The following is a 26,042-nucleotide window of genomic DNA, read 5'->3' as shown; positions in this document are numbered from 1 at the left end:
TAATAATTTCAACATGATCAATTTAATGATAATCATAGAATAGTGCAGCACAGAAGGAGGCAATTCGGCCCGTCGAACCTGTGCCGGCTCGTTCAAAGAGCTATTCAGTTAGTCCCACTCCCCTGCCCTTACCCCATAGCCATGCAAGTTTTTTCTCCTTCAAGTATTTATCCAATTCCCTTTTGAAGGCTACTATTGAATTTGTATCCACCGCCCTATCAGGCAGCGCATTCCAAATCCTAACCACTCGTTACATTAAAAAGTTTTTCCTCATCTCGCCTCTGGTTCTTTTGCCAATCACCTTAAATCTGTGCCCTCTGGTTATCGACCCTCAGCCATTGGAACCAGTTTTTCTTTATTTACTCGATCTAAACCCTTCAAGAATTTAAACACCTCCATCAAATCTCCTCTTAGCCTTCTCTGCTCTAAGGAGAACAACCCCAATGAGCATGGTTTCTGTCCTGGGCTGCTCTGATGGTGACTAAGTCTGTTTTTGTTTTTAATGCCGTACTTTTGTTGTTCCTGGAGGTCAAGATTCAAAAGACATTAGTCCCAAAATTAAACTGTGAATAATAACAACAACAACTTGTATTTATATAGCGCCTTTAACGTAGTAAAACGTCCAAAGGTGCTTCACGGGAGTATTAGAAAACAAAAATTTGACACCAAGCCACATAAGGAGAAATTAGGGCAGGTGACCAAAAGCTTGGTCAAAAAGGTAGGTTTTAAGGAGCGTCTTAAAGGAGGAAAGAAAATAATTAGCATTTAAGCGCTTAATCGATTTGTCCGAAACACCTTTGTCTGAAAGTTTTAAACAGAGCCATTTGTTTTAAACAGGCTAATGTTACCATTAAAACAAATGCATTAAAGCATGTCTGCCCTAATTTCAAGGCCACAATGCGGGTTTGTTGTTTCCCCTTCAAAGAAACTGGATCATACTTCAGAGGAAGAGTACGACAAACACCATTATCGCATTTGCAAACAATGAATAGTTTTCAAAGGAGCTGGCTTCAAATAACATTCATTTTGTAGAAGGTCTTTGTAAAAATCCAATAATGAAATGGGGAGGACAGGAGCGACCAGCTGAGTGTTACCAAATGTAGCAGTTGTACTTAAAAACATTTTTTTTATTGAGTTCATCAGAGGGAGTGATGACCGTATTGGGAGATGGAAAAAGATCTGCCTCTTAAACTGCCTTTGAGTATAATTACTCCCATTTTCCAATTGTTATGATGTTTGGAGTTTCTTGGTTGGTTCAAAACCGAACAAGCTCTCCAAGCTTTGCTAAACTGAACTCAGTCCTGCCGCGGTTCATTGCTGACTCACCTCTGCATTATCTGCGATTAAAAACAGACTCTGTTCCAGCTGGACGCAACCCACTAGGAAACAAACTCCCCATGCTTCTCTAACAATCCTGAAGGTGGGAACTGCTGCCAAATCCTGACAGTCAAAATTAACTTGCTGTCTGCACACAACCCAGCAAGAAAGATCTCATTTCACTGGAAGATTAGGGGGAAAAAAATTGTTTCATAATGTCTGGCGTTCTGACTCACGAGGAGCTGTCTTTTCAATAAAATTCTGAGGCTCATTTGTCATCACATTTTTTTTTTAAATACAAAAGCTTAATAGAATCATAGAATGATACAGCACAGAAGGAGGCTATTCATCCCGTCGTGCCTGTGCTGGCTTTATCCGATTAGTCCCACTCCCCTACCCTTTCCCCATAGCCCTGCAAATTTATATTTTAATAGTCATCAAAATATTCATTTTTCTTTATCCATTATCCACAGGCTAATGAATAACCCAAGTCATCCACTGGGGTAAATCACAGGAGCTCTTTCTCGAATGTTTGCGGCCCTATTCCCTCCCAGAAAAAAATCTTACACAAGTATCTACCCTAACATCTAGAGTTGGGAGAATAGTGTGAGCCCCTCAAACACCATCCAAGCTACTCCTTGTTTGTTTGAAAATGTGCTTGAGTGACATAGGAGGGGAGCCCTTGCAGTCCAAGAAACATCCATTTACCCCTGTTCTCTGCTTTCTAACCTTAAGCTAGCCCTCTATCCATGCCACTGCTTTACCTTTAATACCAGTGGCCTTAATCTTCACAGGTCTCTTGTATGGCATTTTATCAAGCGCATTTTGAAAGTCCAAATATATCACATCTACTGCATTCCCTTTGCCTCTCTGCTCAGTGATTTCTTTACAGAATTCAACTAATTTACAAATTCACCTTGACTGTCCCTGAGTAGCTCACACCTTACTAAGTGCTCAATAATGTTATCTCTTATTATGATCTCGAGCAGTTTTTGTAGACTCCTTAGTGGCCTGGCTGGTGTTCTCAGGGGGCAGAAGCAGTTCAGCCAGTTTGCATCCAATCAAACATTATTTGTGCAGAAATTGTGACATTATGCAATGCAGCCATAAACCTTTGTAGAAATTAGTAAAAATCTTTCTTTTGGAATTGTATTACTGACTGATGAACTCATAAGTCTAGAGCTTCCGATCAATCTTCTGTTAACACCATCGGCATTAAGCACTGTTCAGAAAATCTGGCTACAGTATAGCACCGACCTGCCAAATCAGAGGGATTACTAGGTTCAGCCATCAGTAAACCTGTACCAGTTAAAAGCTAGGTTACCGGAAATAGACTCCTGGTTTTATTTTCTTCCATTTATCCTGTTCGTTCTGTTATTTCCACAGTAGTTGAATTATTAACACTACCAGGGCTTTACCAGCTAAGCCTCCCTGTCGGCCCTGGTTCTCCGATGATGTTACTAATAGATTGTTCCTATGTTCCAGGGTGAACAAGGAGATGATGGGAAGGTGGAAGGCCCTTCTGGCCCACCCGGAGACAGGGTAAGAGACTTTAAAAAAAACAAAATCTTTGTTAAGTATGATTAATTAAACTCTGACACCAGTAGACTATTGAATCTGCTTCATTAGCGGTTTGTGGCAATTTCTAACCGATCTGTGTTCAATTACATGTTTTCTAACCTCCCTTTTAGCTCCTATTTCATTAACCTTCTCAGCTCAAGTGATAAAGCCCCACTTCTCAAGTCTATCTATGAATGGTAATAGTGTAGCAAATATATGATTCCCCTTTGCCATTGTTTTTCTATCCTTTCAATAATAAGGGAACCAAAATTGAATGCTGCAGCCTAACTAAGGTATAAGTTCAACATTCTGCCTTTGGTTTTATATTCAATGACTCCAGAAGCAATGCTCAACATTCTTTTTTGTGGCCTTATCTACTTTTGCGATCCTCTTTAATGATCTGTGTATCTAAACTCAAAGGCTCCTCTGCTCCACAATTCCATTAAAAACTTAGCCATTTAATTTGTATTCTTATTTCCAAAATGTATTACTTTACATTTCTCTACATTGAACTGCATCTGCCACCTATCTGCCCATCCTGCTGCCCCCTACCTATGTCCTCCTGCAATTTTCACAATCCTGGTCACAATTTGCCATATTCCCCTTCCCAATTTGGTGTCATCAGCAAATTTCACTATTTTTCCTTCGATTCCAAAATTCCAATCAGTTAAGTATATAGTAAATAAGAACAGCCGCAACTCAATCCCTATGAAACACCTTCAAATATTTGTGCATGTGAAACTCCAGGTCTCTCTGTTCCTGCATCCCCCTTTAAAATTGTACCATTTAGTTTATATTGCCTCTCCTCATTCTTCCTCCCAAAATGTATCACTTCACACTTCTCTGCATTAAATTTCATCTGCCATGTGTCTGCTCATTTCACCAGTCTGTCTAGGTCCTTCCAAAGTCTGTTACTATCCTCTTCACTGCTCACACACCGTCCTGACTTGGAAGTATATCGGCCATTCCTTCATCGTCGCTGGGTCAAAATCCTGGAATTCGCTCCCTAACTGTACTGTGGGAGTACCTTCACCACACAGACTGTAGCGGTTCAAGAAGGCGGCTCACCACCACCTTCTCGAGGGCAATTAGGGATGGGCAATAAATGCTGGCCTTGACAGCAACGCCCACATCCCAGGAACGAATTTTTTAAAACTACATTTCCGAGTTTCGTGTCATCTGCAAATTTTGAAATTATGCCTGTATACGCAAGTCCAGGTCGTTACTATATATCAAAAAGCAGTGGCCCTAACATCGATCTCTGGGGAACACCACTGTATACTTCCCTCCAGTCAGAAAAACATCCATTCACCACTACTCCCTGCTTTCTGTCTCTTAGCCAATTTAGTATCCATGACATCCCTTTACTCCCATAGGCTTCAATTTTGCTAACAAGTCTATTATGCAGCACTTTCAAGCACCATTTGAAAGTCTATGGGGGGAAAATTCAGTTGTTTGCGCCTCCCGTTAGCACCTTAAGAGGGCGCTAATGGGGCACAAAGCAACTAGCGCCCGGGCGCGGTGATGTTTGTGCCGCTCGTGAAATTAACTAGACATTTTGCGGCGGTGCTAAACACTACTGCCACGATCTCCTGCGCCGGCAGATCGTGGCGTCAGTCGAGTGCGCAACGCCCCGGTAGCGCCCCGGACCGGATATTGAGTGGCGCCCCCTGCCTTACCGCCTGCCGCTAGCAACGACAGGTTGAGGGGAGCGTTATGCTGTCAGAAAGGGACTGGGGGAGCGCTATTTAAAGGCGACCGCTTCCTGCCTTTTTTTGTCGGTGACATTTTTGCACCACGCATTCTGAGAGAGAGAGAGAGAGAGAGACTTCTGGAGAGATTCAACACTGTGTGAAGGAGTTTTGAGTACTGAGCAGCACTTTCCAGGTTTATTTTGATTTGCCCTTCCTTGCGCACGGCCGATAATGGCGCCCCAAACGGGGCGATACTGAATTTTTCCCCCTATATACACAACATCAACCGCACTAACTTCATCAACCCTCCTTTATTTCATCGATGAACTCAATCAAGTTTGTCAGACACGATTTGCCTTTAACAAATCCGTGTTGTCTGCCATTTATGAACCCATGTTTTACCAAGTGAAAATTAATTTTGATTATGGTCTCTTGAAGTTCCCACACCACTGACATTAGGCTGACTGGCCTGTAGTTGTTGGGTTTATCCCTCTCCCCTTTTTTGAACAGGGATGCAACATTTGCAAACCTCCAGTCCTCTGGCACCACTCCATATCCAAGTAGGATTGAAAGATTGTGGCCAGAGTCTCCACTATTTCCACCTGTACTTCCTTCAGCGTCCTATCTGGACCAGGTGACTTTTCTACTTTGAGCACTGACAACCATTTATCTATTTTTATCCTATCCAATGTCTCTACCCATTCCTTTACAGTGCCATTGGCAGCATCCTCTTCCTTAGTGAGGACAGATGCAAAGTACTCATTAGTACTAGTTTACCAACAGCTGAAGTAAGACTAACTGGCTTATAATATCCTAGTTTATCTTTGTTTGGTTTTTTTGTCACATTTGCCATCCTCCTGTCTCCCGTCCTCTGGCACAATTTTCTTTTCCACAGAATTTTGGAAAATTATAGTCGGAGCCTCCACCATTTCTTCCCTCACTTCCTGCTGGCTAATATGCATTACATTAATGTCTTGAATGCAGGAACTCAAAAAGCAAATTAGTCAAGCTCTCGGATGATACTAAACTAGGGGCGGAGGTGGGGAAAATCAAGTTGGGGGAAACAGCTAAAGACTTACAAAGCTGAATCCTAATCCTATCTTCACCAGTGTCCACACATGCGTATTTCAAGTAATGGGCACTGTGAACCAATTGGGGTGGGAACCCAGGGGCGTTGTGTCCACTTAGCACCCATAGCACTGCCCCAACTAACTCCGTATAGAATAGCAAAATACTGCGGATGCTGGAAATCTGAAATAACAACAGAAAATGCTGGAAACATTCCATATGGATGCTGCCTGACCTGCTGAGTGTTTCCAGCATTTTCTGTTATTAACTCAGTATAGACCCGATTGAACCTGCCAACCAATACTAACTCAACTGTAGTGCACACTAACAAATTTACTGCAGTGAATCCCATTTCTGATCTCGATGATGCCAATATATAAAGACTATTAAAACACAACAAGTCACAATGTACCGCATCAAAATATTATGCCAGGCAGTCTCATTCAATTCACTGTAGGAAGTCACACAACACCAGGTTATAGTCCAACAACTTTATTTGAAATCACAAGCTTTCGGAGCGCTGCTCCTTCGTCAGGTGAAGTGAAGAGAAGCATATAGGCACAGCATATATAGTCAGAGAAAACTGCCAGATGATTACAGGTAATCTTTCTAACTGCCCTTTATCACACCTCGGCAGAGAGATAAGCACAGCAATCAAAGGTGTGAATGGTGTCCAAACAGGTCAGTCAGGAAAACATTACATCAAAGAACAATGAGGTGGGGTCACAAGGGGTCAAATGTTGCAGATGCTGGGGTCTGTATGAAAAACAGAAAAAAAACAAAAAACTTTGCTGGAAATCACAGCAGGTCCGGCCGCATCTGTGCAGAGAGAACAAGCCAACGACGACTCAAGTCTGGATGACTCTATGTCAGGTGGGGTTACATGTAGCGTGACATGAACCCAAGATTCGGTTGAGGCCATCCTCATGAGTGTGGAACTTGGCTATCAGTTTCTGCTCGACGATTTTACGTTGTCGTGTGTCTCAAAGGCCGTCTTGGAGAATGCTTACCCGAAGATCGGAGGCTGAATGTCCTTGACTGCTGAAGTGTTCCCCGACTGGGAGGGAACACTCCTGCCTGGCGATTGTTGTGCGCATCAATTCACTGTAGTACAGTGGTCAGAATTATCGTACTCCAAGTGGGGCTCAACAATATCCAAAAAAACCTTACCGTAACCTCTTGGGACTTCTGGCTATGCACTCAAGATCTTGTTTGCCTTTTTTGGCGATGTCACTCACTGTGCTCATGGTTTCAACAAACTTTCTGCTAGTCACCCCCACCCCCCCACCAAAACCCTTGTATGTATTGTATCCTGCAGTCTCCCACCTTTTATTTTATATTTCCACGGTTTATTCCCCTTCCCCACTCTCATCACCTTGCATTTGTCTGCATTATGCAATGTGTGTCACCTTTCAGCCCAATCCCCCAGTCTATCCAGATTGCTCTGTATTGGATCTGCTACTTCCTGTTACCAAAGCGGTCAAGTTCACAGACAATACCAAACTAACAAAGAGATCTAGTCGCAGGGCATAGCCAAGAACCTGCATAAGGAGTTGGATAAAATCTGTGAATAGGCAGAATAGCAGATATAAGGTGCTGCACATTGGGAGAAAAATTGACTGACAAACAAGAATATTGTAGAACTAACTAAAGGTGAGGTTGAAAGAGATCTGACGGTGTAAGTAAACATCACTTAAATCACTGTCGAGCAACAATTGAGCAAGAGGCTAATGTAAATTGCCATATCAGAGGCGGTTATGCTGAAACTGTATTGTGCTCTGGTCAGACTGCACCTTGAGTCCTGTATCCAGTATTGATCACCAAGAAATGATAAAGCCAAGGACACAGTGTAGAGAAAAGGGATGAGGTTCAGTGGCAGTGTGAGACAACTGACTCATGAGGGAAGGCTAGAGAAACTGGGGACCTTTATCTTTGAAAGAAAATGACTAAGGGGTGGGCGGGGGGGAACCTTATTAAGTTTATAAGATGGTACAGTAAAGTCAATCCAGAGCACGTACTTCAAGATACATTATGATAGGACAGTGGGGCACAGGTTCAAGCTGGTGAAAGGCTAATTTAGGGCCGGTATAAAAAGAATTTCATCAAAGAATAATCAGCACTACGGGAAGACTGCTGTGAAGAGTAATTTTTTTTATTCATTCCTCGGATGTGGGCGTCACTGGCAATTTATTGCCCATCTCTAATTGCCCTTAAGAAGGTGGTGGTGAGCCGCCTTCTTGAACCGCTGCAGTCCCATGTGGTGAAGGTGCTCCCACAGTGCTGTTAGGGAGGGAATTCCAGGATTTTGCCCCAGCGACGATGAAGGAACGGCCGATATATTTCCAAGTCAGGATGGTGTGTGACTTGGAGGGGAAGTTGGAGGTGGTGGTGTTCCCATGCACCTGCTGCCCACGGATTTGGGAGGTGCTGTCGAAGAAGCCTTGGCAAGTTGCTGCAGTGCATCTTGTAGATGGTACACACACTGCAGCCATAGTAAGCAATGCAAAAACCTTAAAATCTGTCGAACAACAGTTGTATACTCTGTTGGGGATGGGGGCATTGTAGGTTTCTCTTTTCTTCCTGAATGGTTGAGCTGAGATTGGCCAAATGGCCTTTCTTGTCCGTATTGATCGCATGGACCTCGAAAGTACACGTGCCAGTGATCCCAGCACGGGCCCTTGATCCCAGCATGGGCCAGGATCATGCCTGCTGTATCCACCGCTGCTGATCCCAGTAGAGTATGCAAGTTCATAGGTAGGGCACCTAATTTGATCTCCAGCATGCGCCTGCACCATCTGTGGACACATCTTGGATGCCCATCTGCGGCATGCTGCTGGGATATCTGGAATGTACCAAGTTGCATCCGCATCCCCTTCAGAAATCTATCAATTCAGCTCCAATCAGCCTCATTGTAAGGGAACAGTGCAAACATTTGCTGATCGTTTGGGGAACCAGGCACTTCCCTAGCCTGGAACCCCAAGGTGAACCCCACTTCCACCACTTGAACGCCGGGTCTCTGACAGGCCGGGGCGTTGGAAACTCCTGGCCTGGGAGTCCCTGCCCCATCTGAGGCAGGATACTATGGCGCAGACGCACTAAACAAGAGCCCCCCAGAAACTGAGAACGCTGGCCTTGACCCAGATAGGCTAGACCACTGCCTATATCCCGGGCCTTTCACTACACTCCCTCCTGAGTTAAGAATAGTTAATACTGAAATTGCTCGCGCCTTGGAAGGGCAGGTCGGGCCCTGGCAGACGCCAGTGGCCAGCCTCAGATAAGCAAACTATCCCAGAGCCAGGATTGGGGATGGGAATTTGGCCCGAGGTTCTGCTCTGGCATAGTTACGCCAGTGGAGTGAGGCCCAGGAATTTCCAGGCCAGTGTTTGAGACTCTATCGTGCAACTGCATATATATATCCAGCAGATGGAGCTGAGGCATGAAGGGTAGGCTATCATTTATTTGGCTTTTGTATTTGGTATGCTGGGAGTCATAGCTTGAAAATACACGAGTCTTCCACTGCACTCCTGCTGGAGTTATAGTGGGAGTGCACTGAAGGAGCGCACAGTGGTGGGCTACGATCTCTCTCTCTCTCAGCCAACAGCATACCAGATACAGGATAGCATATCTCAAGATGCCGCTTCATCTGCTGGATACATACACAGTTATATGATACAGTCGTGAACACTGAAATTACACTGTTAACCTGTTTAAAAATAAATGGGTTATCGCCTCCACTGAAATAGAGGAATTGTAGATGAATATGGTGAACCGTCTGCACGGTCATACCCACAGCGCAACTTCAAGCCCTACATCTGCAGGCAATTAGTTCATGTAACCTAATCCAAGCAGCATTACAAATCGAAGCCACGAGGTGTCCTTCGGTATGATGACAACTTCGGCAGTGAATCACAAAGACAATTCAGTTTCCAGTCACTAAATTGTTACCAGAGCGCTCAGGCTAGTGCACATTCAGCTCTCAGCAGATGCTCTTTAGATGACTTCCAGCCAAGGTTCTCATTAATTTCAAACTTTAAATAATTTACTTAACTCTCGCCACCTTGCGCTAAACTTTTTGACGATTATCTTAAGTGCGGAGGAGTTTCCAAGTACTAAGGACTTTCTAACTCCTCTCTGGAAGGCTGCCCTTGGCTAATAAAAGAAGAGACATCTACTGCAGTTTCTGCAGAACCATGCTTAGAAAAAAGCAAAATCAAATTAAGAAGTAGGACATAAAAACATGACGGTTCATATTACAGAGAGTAAAGTTAAATAGAAAAATCCTGCACCGGTGTTGATTTTCAGATGCTTTATCCGTTATCAATTGTGAAAAAGGAGAAAATGACAGAACTAACTAAAGTGCGCATGTGTTTCTTTGTAGGGCCCTGTTGGAGATCGAGGAGACAGAGGCGAACCTGGAGACCCTGGTTACACTGTAGGTTATTTACCACTTCTCCCAGTATCATTCTGTCCCACATCATAGTGTCAGCCGTGGCTCAGTGGGCAGCACTCTCGCCTCTGAGTCTGAAGGTTGTGGGTTCAAGTCCCACTACAGAGACTTGAGCACAAGAAATCTAGGCTGACACTCCCAGTGCAGTACTGAGGGAGCGCTGCACTGTCAGAGGTGCCGCCTTTCAGATGAGACGTTAAACCGAGGCCCCGTCTGCCCTCTCGGGTGGACATAAAAGATCCCACGGCACTATTTCGTAGAAGAGCAGGAACTTTATCCCTGGTGTCCTGGCCAATATTTATCCCTCAATCAATATCACTAAAAAAAACAGATGATCTGGTCATTGTCACATTTCTGTTTGTGGGAGCTTGCTGTGCACAAATTGGCTGCTGTGTTTCCTACATTACAACAGTGACGACACTTCAAAAAGTACTTCATCGGCTGTAAAGCTCTTTGGGACATCCGGTGGTCATGAAAGGCGCTATAGAAATGCAAGTCTTTCTTTCACCCTATTGTTCAAAGGAGCCTTGCCTGTCTGCAGCTTGTTTCAGTAATAGCCGTCACTCGCGGCTCAGTTTCCCATGACTTGAGTGGCCAATGAAGGTTTCACAATTGTACCGTTTGCCACAGCGCTCCCTAACTACTGAGTGGCTAACGTTCCTCTATCCATGGACGATGACATAAATCGTGCCATTTATGTAGAAAGGACTTATGAAATATACTGGGCGGCCTGCTGGTGGCGCTGTCCAGGGAGAGTATAAATACTCGGGCACGGGCCCAGCTTGCTCAGGGACATTTTGTAAACAGGAACTAGTGAAGGATAACTAGACTTCCATGTTGTGAAACAGTCGATTAAAGCCTTGTTTAATACTCTGACCAAGTGCCTGGTAGTTTTCTTACGTCAGACGATACAAGGAAAAAACAGTTGAATGCTAAACCGTACCTTCCTGGTGGGCTCGGTATGTTGCAGCCCAGTATCTTGATAAAGTGTTGTATTTGGAGCATTTTGTTGTGAAAGTGCTGACAGCAAAGTCAGAGAGCAAACAGCAACAACTTGCATTTATATAGCGCCTTTAATAGGAGCATTATCAAACAAAATTTGACACCGAGCCACATAAGGAGACATTAGGGCAGATGAGCGTCTTAAAGGAGGAAGGAGAGGCTGAGAGGCGGAGTGCTTTAAGGAGGGAATTTCAGAGCTCAGGGCCTTGGCAGCTGAAGGCACGACTGCCAATGGTGGAGCGAATAAACTCGGGGAGAGAAACCTAGTAGTGCACTGAGGGCTAGGTGGTAGAAGGAGTAAGCACACTGTCCTATTAACTCCGGGACCTATGACTGGGTGAAATCCTCCTCTCGTCAGCTGCAAGAGTCCTGCTTTAAATTAAATAGATTTAAGGCACCTCAGCCCAGTTCTGCTGCACAAAGCTTGACACAATTTGGCCTTAAACTGGTCTCTTGCTTAGAGAGGCTATAAAGATCGGTGTGATAAATGGAAAAATAAACTGATGCAGTCAGAAGGGCTTAACTGAGATTGGACATTGGGGAAAAGTAGCGTGCATATACAACCTCCTTGTATGTATCTGTTTAAACATTTCCCCTCCCATTTTCCACCAAGTGTCCAATTGCGATTCATGCTCAAAATTCACACCTGTGAACATCGCCTGACTCCGCCCCTACCTCAGCTCATCTGCTGCTGAAAACCTCATCCATGCCTTTGTTACCTCTAGACTCGACTCTTCCAACGCACTCCTGGCCGGCCTCCCACGTTCTACCCTACGTAAGCTTGAGGTCATCCAAGACTCGGCTGCCTGTATCCTAACTCGCACCAAGTCCCGTTCACCCATCACCCCTGTGCTCGCTGGCCTACTTTGGCTTCTGGACTGGCAACGCCTTGATTTTAAAATTCTCATCCTTGTTTTCAGAGCCCTCCATGGCCTCGCCCCCCTCCCCATCTCCGTAATCTCCTCGAAATGCAAGTTGTTGTTGTTTACATGTGTGTAAGCAGTGGGTACTTGTAGGAATTAGGCTATGAAATATCAAACTTGGGGAACTCATAGTTAAATTGAGACCTCTGGAAATGGGGCAGGTTTGGGTATTGTGGGCCAATCACAGCTTACTGCCAATAATCCTGGCAGTTTACCTCATCGGAAGAGACATCAATGATTTATTCGGCAACCACTAACGCCAGGGGGGATTATTGCAAGGTGCTACGTGATTCGAGAAACTGAGCTGGACTATCTCTGTTTTTTAACACACAGTTATCTCTACATTTATTGAGTAGATATGAGGACAGAGGGCAGTGCACAATAAACAGATGTGACGTTACTTGGGCATTTGAATTTAAAACACCCCAAAGTATTATGGACTTAGTAGGTTTTGGCACCGTTAGCATTGACTGACATATGTTCCCTTACAGGGTCAGGAAGGTCTGGATGGTGAGAGAGGGAAGCATGGCCAGCAAGGTTTACCAGTAAGTGTGCATTTAAACTTCATAAAAACCCACGAGTCGCAGAGCTTGTGTAAGTGCTCCCTAAGATTAAAGTTTCATTTTATCAGAATGCCGGCATTTCTTAATTCTGCTCTGCAAACCGCAAGGGTTGAATTACTTACGCGATTGTGCAGTGGGAGGAGAATTTGTCTGGATGGGAAGCGTTACAGTAATTGATTCCACATGGAGGAGGACAACTTTTATGTCGTAAAACTGCCGACTTGCACTGGATATAGAACTGCGGGTAATTCCTTCATTATTTGTCTTGAATTTCTAGGGTAACCCCGGACCTCCAGGTCGACCAGGTGTAAAAGGATCTAAAGGTCAGGAGGTAGGTAACTTTAGTCTGTTCAACCTTCTGCCCCATGGTAAGCAATGTAGTTTCAAGGGTATAGAATCATGGACATTAACAAGCCAGAAGGAAGCGATTTGACCCAAGGCACCTGTTCTGCTTTCCCTGTTCTTGCCCCGGATGCATTTATTTTCTTCCTTTTAAGATACATATTCAATTCCATTTCAAGTGGCTTTTTATTCTCTGCCTCAGTAGCCACTTGTGGTAAAGCATTCTAGGTTCTAATAGCTTTCTGTGTGAAGAGAATTCTTCCAATTCCCACCTTGATCCTCAGTCTGTGCCCCCTTGTTAGCTGATTTACCCACCAATGGAAATAATTTTTCACTCTATACTATTTCAAAACCTTTCAGAATAGAGCTCCACAACGTTCTCTGTTCCAGTGAAACAGTGCGAGTTTTAAATCTTTCATCATAACTTTAACCTCTCACTCTATAACTAATTTTAGTGAATCTTTGCTATACCATTCCCATGGTGCCGTTATCCTCCCTACAGGGTACCCAGAACTGTACACAATATTTCAACTATGGCCTAACCAGTATTTTGTACAAATTCAACATCACTTCCTTGTGTTTGTAACCAATGCTCCTATGTACTAAAGTCAGAATCCCATTTGCCTTTTTATTGCCTTTTCTACCTGCGCTCATATCTTTAAAGACCTATGTGTCTGCACCCTAGATCTTTCTGTTCCTGCATTTTGTCTTGCCACTTGGGGTATACTTCTTGCTATTTTTTTATCTTCACATTCCTTTGCATTGAACTGCATTTACCATCTATTTGCCCACTCCACTAATGTGGCCATGTCCTCCTGCAACCTCTTCTTCACAGTTTGCCACACACTCTAATTTGGTATCATCAGCAAACTGTTACCATTATTTGGTATCATCATTCCTCTTGTGCCTTGGTCCAAATCATTTATGTAAATGGAAAACCAAAGCAATCCTAACATCGGAACAATGGAACACAATTAACCACAGTTTAAACCCCTGTGCTGGTTGATTGTAATGATATAGAACCTGTTAGTAATTTGAAGGTACCGAAACTCCTAAATGAATGTGAACATTTAATTGCCCTTGTTGCTTTTGTTGATCATTTCAAAACGGTTTAAAATTCCCACAGAATTATCCGATTACTTTAGGCCTGAACTATTCTACTTGTAAAATAAAGATAAAGGGGGGGAAATTCGGTTGGTTAGCGCCTTCCGTTAGTGCCTCCATGGGGGCGCTAACAGGGCGCTAGGAACTTAGTGCTCGAGCGTACCAATTTTAGCGCCGCTCGTGAAATTAACCAGTCATTTTGCAGTGGCACTAAACACTACCGCCACGATCTCCTGCGCCCACAGATCGTGACGTCAGTCAAGCGTGCAAAGCCCCGGACCGGATATTGAGTCGCACCCCCTGCCTTAGCGCCTGCCACTCAAAACGACAGGTAGAGGGGAACGTTTTCAAGTCGGGAAGGGGCTGGGGGAGCTCTATTTAAAGGCGGGCGCATCCTGCCTTTTCTTGTCGGCAAAATTTTTGGTACACGCAGGTTGAGAGGAAGAGAGACATCTGGCAAGATTTAACGCTGTCCTAAGGAGTTTTGGCCCTCAGCACCACTTTTGAGGTTCCTAAACGCTGAGCTCTTTCCCTGGGCCTATCCATTAGTGCTTCCAACACAATTGCTTTTGAGGTCTCTCCAGGTCGAGATTCAGGGCTGCAATGAGCAGGGTGTGGCTGGCCAGCAAGATGGCCCCTCCCCTTTAAGAACTGGACGGCGCCAGTCTGTCTGGCTTCCATGGTAACTGACATTGCTTAAGCTTCGGTAGCGTTCTGAGGTCGCGCCTCGCTCCCTGACGTTAGCAGAGGTGTGTAGCGCCTGATTTAGTGCTCAAATCACCTCCAGGGGCGATAGAGGCGAATTTTGCAGTCGGAGGCGATAATTAGAGCTGGGCGCTAAACTTTGCCTCCGGCCAATATTAGTGCCCCAAAATGGGCGACACCCAATTTTTCCCCCAAAATGTAAGACGGGTGCCTAATGGGGCTAAACATGCAACTTTCACTGCTGAAGTTAATGATCGATCAAAGATTTACCTTTCGTAAAAATGCTGGCTTACAGTATGTTTCAGTCTTTGTCTCCAGAACATTGTTTAGCCTTTATATTTTTTTGCCTTCTTGTAGCTGTCCCACCATCAGCATTCCTATCCCCTTTAACCGCCAGCGTTACGACCATCTGTTTTTACCATCAGCTGCACAGCACATGGCATGATCACCAGAGGCATAATAGAAGGGGTCAGCAGACATGAAAGAAGCTTTTTACAGAGAAGCAATGCACTTTGCTTTACTACAGAATACTCCTACATGCATTCTAACCATAAGTAATGAAAGAGCGCGTGTTTGGCAAGTCACAATGCGATTGGCTTTGGAGTGCTGTTGTGTGAGGGCATTATGTTGGCAGTCAACAATTTATTGAATGACAATTCATGGACAAGTCTGGGAATACAGTGGCAGAGCCAAAATACTATGCATCATATAGGCTTGGCAAAAATATTCTTTATGCATATCAGTGCAAAGAATTCACATCTGGGGAAAAATAATCACCAAAGTATCCAGTTACACATTAACTTTTAGTTTGTGTGAAATCCAAATTCAACTGAATCAAGCCAGACAGTGCCATTGTGAGCTATTGCATAGATGCTTGCTAGGTGCTGCCTTCTTATCTGTACTGTGATTGGCTTGAGGTTAACCTTCCTTTTTTATTTAAAGGAATTTTCCCCTACATTATCCATGATCTTGTGCCTAAGACATTGGGGCTGGGGACCGGGTTTGCGGGGACGGGGGCGAGTTAAACAATTCCCAGGCCTATGCCAGTGCCATTCTAAAATGAATCACTGAGAAGTGCATGAGAGCAGCTTTAGAATGGCCCTTCCTCCAACATCCCCTGTGTCTCCATGGCACCTTAGCTGAGACTGGGAGCTCAGTATGTGCAAATAGCCTTGCAGCACTTTGTGGTGCAGTGTTCTACCGCAGTGCAGTGCACTACCTAGTTTATAGAACTTCTATCAATTAGAAAACATGGATCTTCAATGTATCCTCACTCTGGGGCTTAGGTCAGCTGGCCATAATTTCAATTTTCACACTTTCCAGTCGATATGCCTGCAGTATTATGCTTGGCCTTTGAAGGCCCACATCAAGATTTTATTTCTTACTTCATTCATAGAATGCCTCACAACCCCTGAAACTTAATTGCTGTGCACCAAGAATTAGCCAGCATTGGTAAGTGGTGGGCATTTATACTGTCTGGGAAGAATCGTGTTCCAACCTTGATGTCGGATTGTGCCAGAGAGCAGTTTAGCAGCAATGAAAAAAACGAGCTTAAGTAATTCCAAATCCCACAACAGTGTGCAGCTTCCTCACTGAGTAATTACAAACCTTTCCACTGTAGCAATTACCAGCTCTGTTCTCCTGCAACTAAGCCAAGAGTTTGAAAGACACAGCTGATGAGCAGAGTTTGGAATTTATAATTTGTTCCATGTGGAATGGAACCAAAATTTTAAAAAAAAACATTGGGAAAATTACAACTATAGAAAGCCAGCCTTTCATTGAAAGGCAGCCCAAAGTTTAATAATCATGCCTTTTGTAAGAGGTTTGAAATATATATAATGTCTTCCATGTGCTGTGCTTTTAGGGCAATGTTAAAGCTTGAGGCCAACACTCTGAAATATACTCAAGTATGTATCCCCCAAAAGGCTGTCAAGAGGACCTACCTCAGCAGCGTCCATTACTTTGAACAGTACTGTGTTTGAGTGGCAATTCCTGCTTCTAACTTCTGTTCAAAGACTATATAATCTACTAGTTCCCTGTGACAGTTACATCATCGCACGTGTGTGTGGTAAGAGGGCAAGCTAGGGTAAGCGAAGAGAATTCATGATTCTTTTGTGTAGCTTCAATGAGTCAACTCGTTGACCAAAACACACACTGACACGCACACTACTCCACTTATTGAAATTGGCTTCCATTGGCATTTCTTTTTCAGTCACAGCAACACCTATGAAAAACAAAATTGCTGGCAGTGATGATTGCTATTTCTGTTGGTGTTTATGTGTGTCGGTAATGCCTGTGTGTGTAATCACTGCATTCTAACACATCATACCTACACCATTGGAAGGGAAAGAATAAATGGTTGTGGTGGTGATGCATCTGTTGGGTGGGAAAGCAAGTTGTGCAGAGGACTCAAAGAATCTGCAAAGGGATATAGACAGGCTAGGTGAGTGGGCAAACATTTGGCAGATGGAGTATAATGTGGGAAAGTGCGAGGTTATCCACTTTGGCAGAAAAAATAAAAAAGCAAACTATTATTTAAATGGAGAGAGATTACAAAATGCTACAGTTCAGAGGGACCTGGGGGTCCTTGTGCATGAAACACAAAAAGTTAGCATGCAGGTACAGCAAGTAATCAAAAAGGCAAATGGAATGTTGGCCTTTATTTCAAGGGGGATGGAGTATAAAAGCAGGGAAGTCCTGCTACAACTGTACAGGGTATTGGTGAGGCCACACCTTGAGTACTGCGTTCAGTTTTGGTCTCCTTATTTAAGGAAGGATATACTTGCATTGGAAGCAGTTCATGGACGATTCACTAGGTTAATTCCAGCGATGAGGGGGTTTGACTTATGAGGAAAGGTTGAGCAGGCTGGGCCTATACTCATTGGAATTTAGAAGAATGAGAGGTGATCTTATCGAAACATATAAGATACTGAGGGGGCTCGACAGGGTAGATGCAGAGAGGATGTTTCCCCTCATGGGGAAATCTAGAACTCAGGGGCATAGTTTCAGAATAAAGGGTCACCCTTTTAGAACTGAGATGAGGAGGAATTTCTTCTCAGAGGGTCATAAATCTGTGGAATTCTCTGCCCCAGAGAGCTGTGGAGGCTGGGTTATTAAATACATTTAAGGTGGAGATAGACAGATTTTTGCAAGATAAGGGAGTGAAGGGTTATGGGGAGCGGGCTGGGAAGTGGCTTTGAGCCCAAGATCAGCCATGATCTTATTGAATGGCGGAGCAGGCTCGAGGGGCCAAGTGGCCTATTCCTGCTCCTATTTCTTATGTTCTTATGTTCAATCCTCATGTTCAGCACTCCGACACCTCATTGTAAAAAAGGGATTTGTAGTGTTCCAATGTGCTAACCCTTAAGCCATTCTTGCTTACTTACTTAGAAAAGTAACCTGCCTTCCATTTTTAAGTTGTACCCTGCGGAGCAATTAGGAATTCTACAGACTCGCAAAGAGATGGTATGACTAAGAATAATAACACACTAATGTAGCACCTTTAATGTGGGGAAATGCCCCATGCTGCTCCGAAAGAGGAGGATTAACAGACACCAAGCTGGAGTTGAGCGAAGGAAAATCCTATTGGGCAGCCAGCAAGCACAGGGTCTTTTTTAAAATTTTGTCTGCCTACTGCCCTGTTTTTCAGCTTGAACGGGGCGGTAGACGGGAGTAGGTCACCTCCCAGACACCACCTAGTGGTCCAGACAAGAGCTAGTCAAATTTGCCAATGGGGAGAATGAAGTCAAGTGTAAGATGAACCTATTGTTGGAATCCAGCATCTAGAACTAGGGGGCATAGTCTCAGGATAAAGGGTAGACCATTTAAGACTGAGATGAGGAGGAATTTCTTCACTCAGAGGGTTGTGAATCTTTGGAATTCTCTGCCCCAGAGGGCTGTGGATGCTGAGTCGTTGAGTATATTCAAGGCTGAGACGATAGATTTTTGGACTCTCGGGGAATCAAGGGATATGTAGATCGAGCGGAAAAGTGGAGTTGTGGTAGAAGATCAGCCATGATCTTATTGAATGGTGGAGCAGGATCGAGGGGCCATAAGGCCTACTCCTGCTCTTACTTCTTATGTTCTTATGTATGCTCACTAGAAACTGTTCACTCTGATATGCGGTACCATCCTGTGATGTTGTTTTTGTATATATTGCACTCTAAAGTATAGCACCCTTTAACCGAATGGTGCAGATGGAATGGTGCAGATGGAATGTTGCTGTCACATTTGCTGCTTCTGTAGCTCAGCTCATGACAGAGTGACATCCAAGTGCCAGCTCACTACATTTGCATCCCGTATTCTGACTGCAGAATCATAGACCCAAATTTTCACAGATCTGCAATTCAACTGTCAGGATAATGGCAGCTCCTTCTCGCAATGTAAACACAGGGAGCCATGGCGCAGACGTCCCTCTCTTGTGACCTGACGCTGCAGGAAAAACAAATGTAAAAGTATGTTGAAGCTGCATTCTATTGCGCTGTGCCACAGGTTACAGTCATACCATAAAGCCATAAATGAAGTTCTGTTAACCCTTTCCTTTTTGTTCAGGGGCGAAAAGGAAAAACAGGGTTGCGAGGCATGCAAGGAAGCCAAGGCCCGCCAGTAAGTGTTTTTACTACGTATATACATTAATTCATCAATTTAGCTGCTTAACAATACGAACTGCCCTTCAAAACTAATTGATAACGAAGGGCTTTGAGATGTCCTGGGGACATGATTCAGAGGCTGTAATAGTGTAAGACTTTACTGTAAGGTTTAATCAGAACAAACAACAACTTGTATTTATATAGCGCCTTTAACGTAGTAAAACATCCCAAGGCGCTGCACAGGAGTATTTTAAGACAAAAAATTTGACACCGAGCCATATAAGGATAAATTAGGGCAGATGACCAAAAGCTTGGTCAAAGAGGTAGGTTTTAAGGAGCGTCTTAAAGGAGGAAAGAGAGGCGGAGAGGTTTAGGGAGGGAATTCCAGAGCTTAGTGCCCAGGCAGCTGAAGGCATGGCCACCAATGGTTGATCGATTATAATCAGGGATCCTCAAGAGGGCAGAATTAGAGGAGCGCAGATATCCCGGGGGACGGGGTGGGGCTAAAGGAGATTACAGAGATAGGAAGGGGTGAGGCCGTGGAGGGATTTGAAAACTAGGATGAGAATTTTGAAATCGAGGCGCTGCTTAACCAAAGATGAATATTACACACGATACAGTCTAACATGGTTGTAATTCAGAATATTTTAAAGCTTAACTGATGTCACGTTTTGTGTTTAATCCTCAGGGTCCTGTTGGGCCCCCAGGACCGAGAGGTGTTGTTGGCCGGCAAGGCCAAGAGGGTGCACCAGGGTTGGATGGATTTCCCGGAATCAATGGCAAACCAGGAATGCAGGTAAGAAGGGGCTTCTGATAAAGTGATGAAAGCATCTGTATTGACATCTGTAGGATAATCATTTAAGTAAATCATCCCTGACTGAATCTCAGTCCCTAGCAGTAATATTGCACAGCACTATAAGTAAATATACCACACATGCTGTATTCTTTACAGACTACACTGCCATTGCTAAATGCACAGTCCATCAATCAAATCATTGCAATTTAATAAATCGCTGTTCACTAACTTTTTTTACCAATTTAAAAGTAAAGGCTAGCTTCCCAATAGTTCAATTAATAAAGCCCACTGCCAGTGTCACTGTCCATAAACAGATCTCCTGCAAACCAAAATCTGTATCCTTAGCCTCCACTGTATTTCAGTTTGCTTAGCCCAGATCTAACAATTAACCCCAATTGCAGTAAATTGATGGCTAGGGCATGTGTAGGATGCCCATTGTGTTTTCTTTATATATGTAAACTGCTGTTCCAGATTTATTTACAAATAAAGTGGTACACAATAGCAAAGACACATAGACAAAATACTAAACCATGATATTTATGAGAGATACGGTCCTAGGAATTGGTCCCATTTTTCAGGCGCTAAATGGCCTACTGAACCAATGTGGCGGGCAAGAAGCACGGGCAAATATTTCCCAGAAGTACGCCTCCTGCCATAGTGGGAAAGGAAAAAATAGGCGTCCTTTACCCACGCCTGAAGCAGATGTTAGATCCGTTGCATATGTAAATAAGGGGCCTTGTGCCTGTTTGAGGCCCCCCGCAAGATTGCTTTGCCCTGAGGCAGTCCGCGCAACTCGGAAACCAGATCGCCTGTGACCTACAAGGCAAGTTTTTTTACCTTTTACTTACCTAAATGTCGAGCCAGCAGGAGCAGGAGACCCCATATTTAATCCCCCCTCCCGATCGCCGCCGCTTCCTGTCCCCGGTCCTCCGATCCGATCCCCAGACCGCAAACCCGATTGGCCCCCGCAATTCCTGGACCTGGACACCGCGACCCCAACCACCCACCCCCCACCCCGCACCCTCTCTCCCAAAATGGACACGTCCAAATTTCTAGACCATGGAATCAATCCCTGAAGGGATTAATATTCTGAAAGCTGCCTTTTTGCAGTTTTTATGAAAAGTAACAGCTCCTTTGGGCAAATCAGCTGTTCCTTACACAAAAATTAATCATTCAGTGTAAGACATTGCACGGAGAATACATAAGCTTCCAGCATCCACAGAGCCCAATAATCCTTGTCGGGGCCAAAGACCAGTAGCCAGGATGGGGTTATTGGTCCCGTGGAACCTCTTTGATATAAAGGTATTTCCTTTGAAACAGTCAAGCAATCAAAATGTTAACAGTACTCACATCTTGGTAGACAATGTAATTCAGTATTGGGCTGCATTTCCCACACACTCTTTTCACACATGATGTATCTTTCTGCCAAAACTGCATTGATTGAGAAGTTTAACATGCAGCCCCACTATCAAAGCACCTTTATCGTAACTAATTCCTGATCAAAAGGAATTTCCTCTCCCTACAACATGACTGTCTGCTGTCTTCTATTTTATATCTAATGAAGAGACCAGGCTTCCTTTTTAACTCTGGCTATGCGAAATGATATTAAAATCAGGAGGCAAGTTGATAAAGCTGTCAAAATATAAAGCATACCGGCTCCTATGGTTTTATAACCAGGGGCCCCGCTTTAGGAAGGATGTCAAGGCCGTGAAGGGGGTGCAGAAGAGATTTACTAACATTACACTGGGGCTGAGAGGCTTTAGTAATGAGAGACAAGAGAAACTGATCCTGTTTTCATTAGCGCAGAGAAAGTTAAAAGACGATCTGATAGAGGTGTGCAAAATTATGACGTGAAATGAACTCAGGACTACACCCTATATCCCTGTGAGAGAACCTCTATACATTTGTTGGTCTGTGTCTTATTTTCACTGCAGTGGATTATCACTTCTAGCGGATAAAGAATCACAGCCGCAGTTTTAGAATTAACAGACAATAGTTGCTCTCTCTTGAGCCTTGTTAACATGTCGCTTTCCCTCATACCTTAGGGAGAACAGGGAGATGATGGGAGTGTAGGATTGATCGGTGCCTCTGGAGCGCGTGGTCGTGTTGGAGTACCAGGATTGCCTGGATCTCAGGGACCCCCTGGCTTTAAGGTGAGCAGATTCGAGGCTTCCTAGGTCACAGCTCGGTGGCCTGAAGCAGTCGTGTAAAGTAACTCGATAACTAGAAAGGCGAAGGTAGTTCTTTAAAGGTGATCTGTCCACACAATACAGAAGAGCTCTTTAGTCGTTGGGAATGAAGGATGGTCTCACTAACCAATGAAATGGTACATCACTCAAGTGAAGCGAACAGTAATACTCAGGATGAATTCTCACTCTAATGGCAGGGCCACACTCATGTAAGATATTACCCATATGTTACATATTGCCAAGGATGTTTTCTTTGAAAGCCATTGTAATTTTCTACTTTTTCAAGTCTCATCTGGGCTCAGTGGCAGCACTCTGAGTAGGAAGATTGCGGGTTCAAGCCCCACTACTGATTTAAGCATATAATCTCGGCTGATACTTCAGTGCAGAATGTGCTGCTTCGATGAAATGTTAAACCAAGGCTGTTTGTCGGACCTTGCTGTGCGCAAATTGGCTGCCATGTTTGCCTAGATAACAGTGATTACACTTCAAAGGCACTTCATTGGCCGTGAAATGCTTGGGGCGTCTCAGGGTCCTATATAAATCACAGAATGGTTACAGTACAGAAGGAGGCCATTCAGCCCGTCGAGCCTGTGCCGGCTCTCCAAGAGCACTTCAGCTAGTCCCACTCCCCCGCCCTTTCCCCGTAGCCCTGCAAAAAAATTTCCTTTGGGTACTTATCCAATTCCCTTTTAAAAGCCACGATTGAATCTGCCTCCACCACCCTTTCAGGCGGTGCATTCCAGATCCTAACCACTCACTGCGTAAAAATGTTTTTCCTCATGTCGCCTTTGGTTCTTCTGCCAATCACCTTAAATCTGTGTCCTCTGGTTCGCGACCCTTCTGCCAATGGGAATAGTTTCTCTATCTATACCAGTCTCGTTTTCTTAGCAAGAAAAAGCATAATTTTTTACAAGAAATAGAATAACTCATTGTTCCCTCAAATCCAACTACAATCTTCTTAAAATCGCAAATTGTGTGGGTCTGAACCACACAGGCCAAGAAACTGCCAGCTTCGGTCAGCTTACCACAGCAATGCCGCTGCTCGAAAATACACTTTTTGAATTGGAGTACAGGAAACTTTGGTTTATCCGGAGGTTAACTGTCCGGAATGCTCGAGCCACCGGCAAAAATCAGGAGCCGTTTCGTTAGTTTTTTTTTCTTTTCGTTGCTTTTTTTTCACCAGTCAGGCTCTGCAAGGTCTCGCTGAAGCTGTTGCTAAGCTACAGAGACGCTTGCAAGGTACGGCCGACTGTTTAGAAGCTGTTGCTAAGCAACAAGGTTTGTTGCCAGACACGGAGCTCAAAATCTCCGTATGTTTCAACATTAGCGCTGGTTTGTCCGGCAGTTTTGATGGGACGACAACAGCTCGGTCCCGTCGGTGCCGGATAGCACAAAGTTTCCTGTATTGATAAAATTGGGAAATAGCAACTTCTAACACAGCCTCAAGTTATGAGATTGCTGACCTCAAGCTGAGCCTCATTACTAAAGTGCTTGATCTTAGAGCAAAGGTTCAACTAATCTGACCGTGGGAGGTTTTTTTTCTGCACTAAAGGCACTATATAAACACAGGTGGTGGTTGTTGTTGGCAGGGCCAAGCCAACTCTGTCCATTAGAAGGTTACGTGATCAACTTAGTCTGTAAAAATGGCTAAATTTCTTGGGACTAAACTATTTTGGGTCTCCTGTCAGCATTTATACTTTGTATTGTACCAATTCGTTGAGGTCCTAATCCCATTACTGTCAAATTAGTAAAAGGGATGGGTTAATGCAGTTTAGAAGTTTAGAAGAATGAGAGGGGATCTCATTGAAACTTATAAAATTCTAACAGGACTGGACAGACTGGATGCAGGAAGGATGTTCCCGATGGCCGGGGAGTCCAGAACCAAGGGTCACAGTCTAAGGATAAGGGGTAAGCCATTTAGGACAGAGAGTGGTGAACCTGTGGAATTCTCTACCACAGAAGGCAGTGGAGGCCAATTCATTAAATATATTCAAGAAGGAGTTAGATATATTTCTTAAGGCTAAAGGGATCAAGGGATATGGGGAGAAAGCAGGGACATGGTACTGAATTTGGATGATCAGCCATGATCTCATTGAATGGCGGAGCAGGCTCGAGGGGCCGAATGGCCTACTCCTGCTCCTATCTTCTATGTTTCTATGTAACTACAGGTTTTTATAGCTGAAAGGACTGGAAACCCTGTGTGAGTTAGTAGTTAGTGCCTTCTCCTGCTAATGGCATCTGGTACCCTTTAGTTGACACTAGTAATCGCCCTGCGGTTGTGTGTCAGCCACTGGACCCTTGCCTAATTCACACTTTCTCATGGACATGATCTAACTTTAAAAACTACTTCAAATTTTGGACTCAATTTACCACATAACCCAATAAACCGGTCACAATATTCCAGATCAGACAAATACTCCAGCCTCTCAAATTTGGGAAAATGTAATCTAAATATTAATCTACTTTCTCAATTAAGCTTCTACAAAAAAAATTACAGACATTTTACCTTAATTAATGTCTATTAGTGCTCGCGAATGATAGTTTTGTATTTGTACGCGAGTTCCTCCGCTAGCTTCCAACCGTTTCATGAAACCCTACTCCTTCGGGCAAATCTGTCAAATAGAATCTAAAGCTGAACATATGCTCATGACAGGCGGCAATCATCCTGGCACCTCAAACTGCCAAAAGAATGTTAAACCTTCCTCCTAAATTGGGTAAGCAAAATGAAATGGAAAAATAACATGGATTAAAGGCACTGTTTAAAATGATCTACAGACACTACTATTGAAAATAAAAATTGAAATAAATTTAATAATGTACCAAGCAAATATTGTGAACCGTACACAGACCATGCTTGCCTCAGTCCAACAGGCTGCACTGCCAATCCAAAGGGCTACTGTAGTACTTAGACACACAACCAGACTGCAGGGGTGTGGACCTTTAACCTCTTCAGAAGTGGCCATTTGGTAAATACACTGCCTGGTTTGGTACCGAGCCATAAAAGCAGGTCTTTGTCACGTTCATCCATGGTCTGTGCCATATTCAACTAATTCAACATGGCCAGGGTTGAGAAGTGTAGTAGGAAAGACTTGGAGAGAGATTTTAAGACCTCCCAGCGTGGCAGCTTTGCCATTTTTTCATGCTTCCGTGTGGTTGTTTTTTCCCTCTCCCTTCCCGTCTTTTTTGAATGCCGTTCATCTGTAATATCTGCCAGTTCTGATCAAGGGTGCACATCCGAAACATCAACTTGTCAGTTCTTTCTGCAGATGCTGCCTGACCTGCTGAGCATTTCCAGCATTTTCTGTTTGGTATGGTAGCACCCTTTCTATCTGAACATGCTGTGTCAGTACCTGCGCTGTCAACAGATGCACCATCAGAAATGTAAGATCAGCCAAGACTGAGGAGCACAATCTAAAGAGTATAACAGAGAATTCTAATCACTTCCTGCTGTGTGTTTCAGAGTCGAAACAACCCCAATGTTACTGTTTATCATGAACTCCATGGTGTGTCTGATGTGGTTGGTTGTCATTTCACAACAAAAGATATTAAAACCACACATTTCTCTCCATCTGTTAAACAAATTGCGAACAAATTATTTTTGTGGTGTAGACCGATAACAAATAAATCCCCAGAGTCTCCATGATGCACATTTCATTTCATCTTTATGCCACGTACCCTGTGGTCAAATTGAGCAGCGCTATATGTCATTATTATGGTTGCCAGGAATTTCTCATTGAACTGCC

General features: G+C 44.0%; 1 protein-coding gene across 1 annotated transcript in view; it reads left to right on the top strand.

The window, feature by feature from the left end:
• The window catches only part of LOC147101631 (uncharacterized), a 688,387-nt gene that overhangs the window by 608,134 nt on the left and 54,211 nt on the right, over positions 1–26,042 (top strand). The window contains 7 exon segments of the mRNA XM_085965351.1: positions 2,803–2,859; positions 10,018–10,071; positions 12,503–12,556; positions 12,852–12,905; positions 19,277–19,330; positions 20,003–20,110; positions 22,156–22,263. Coding sequence (XP_085821477.1) covers positions 2,803–2,859; positions 10,018–10,071; positions 12,503–12,556; positions 12,852–12,905; positions 19,277–19,330; positions 20,003–20,110; positions 22,156–22,263 — 489 coding nt within the window.

Source organism: Somniosus microcephalus, chromosome 23 (assembly GCF_052327205.1).
Source record: "Somniosus microcephalus isolate GS21.2 chromosome 23, FLI_Smic_1.0, whole genome shotgun sequence".
Classification (NCBI taxonomy): Eukaryota; Metazoa; Chordata; class Chondrichthyes; order Squaliformes; family Somniosidae; genus Somniosus; species Somniosus microcephalus.
The sequence above is the reverse complement of the archived record's forward strand: the minus strand, read 5'-3'. Positions and strand labels throughout refer to the sequence as shown.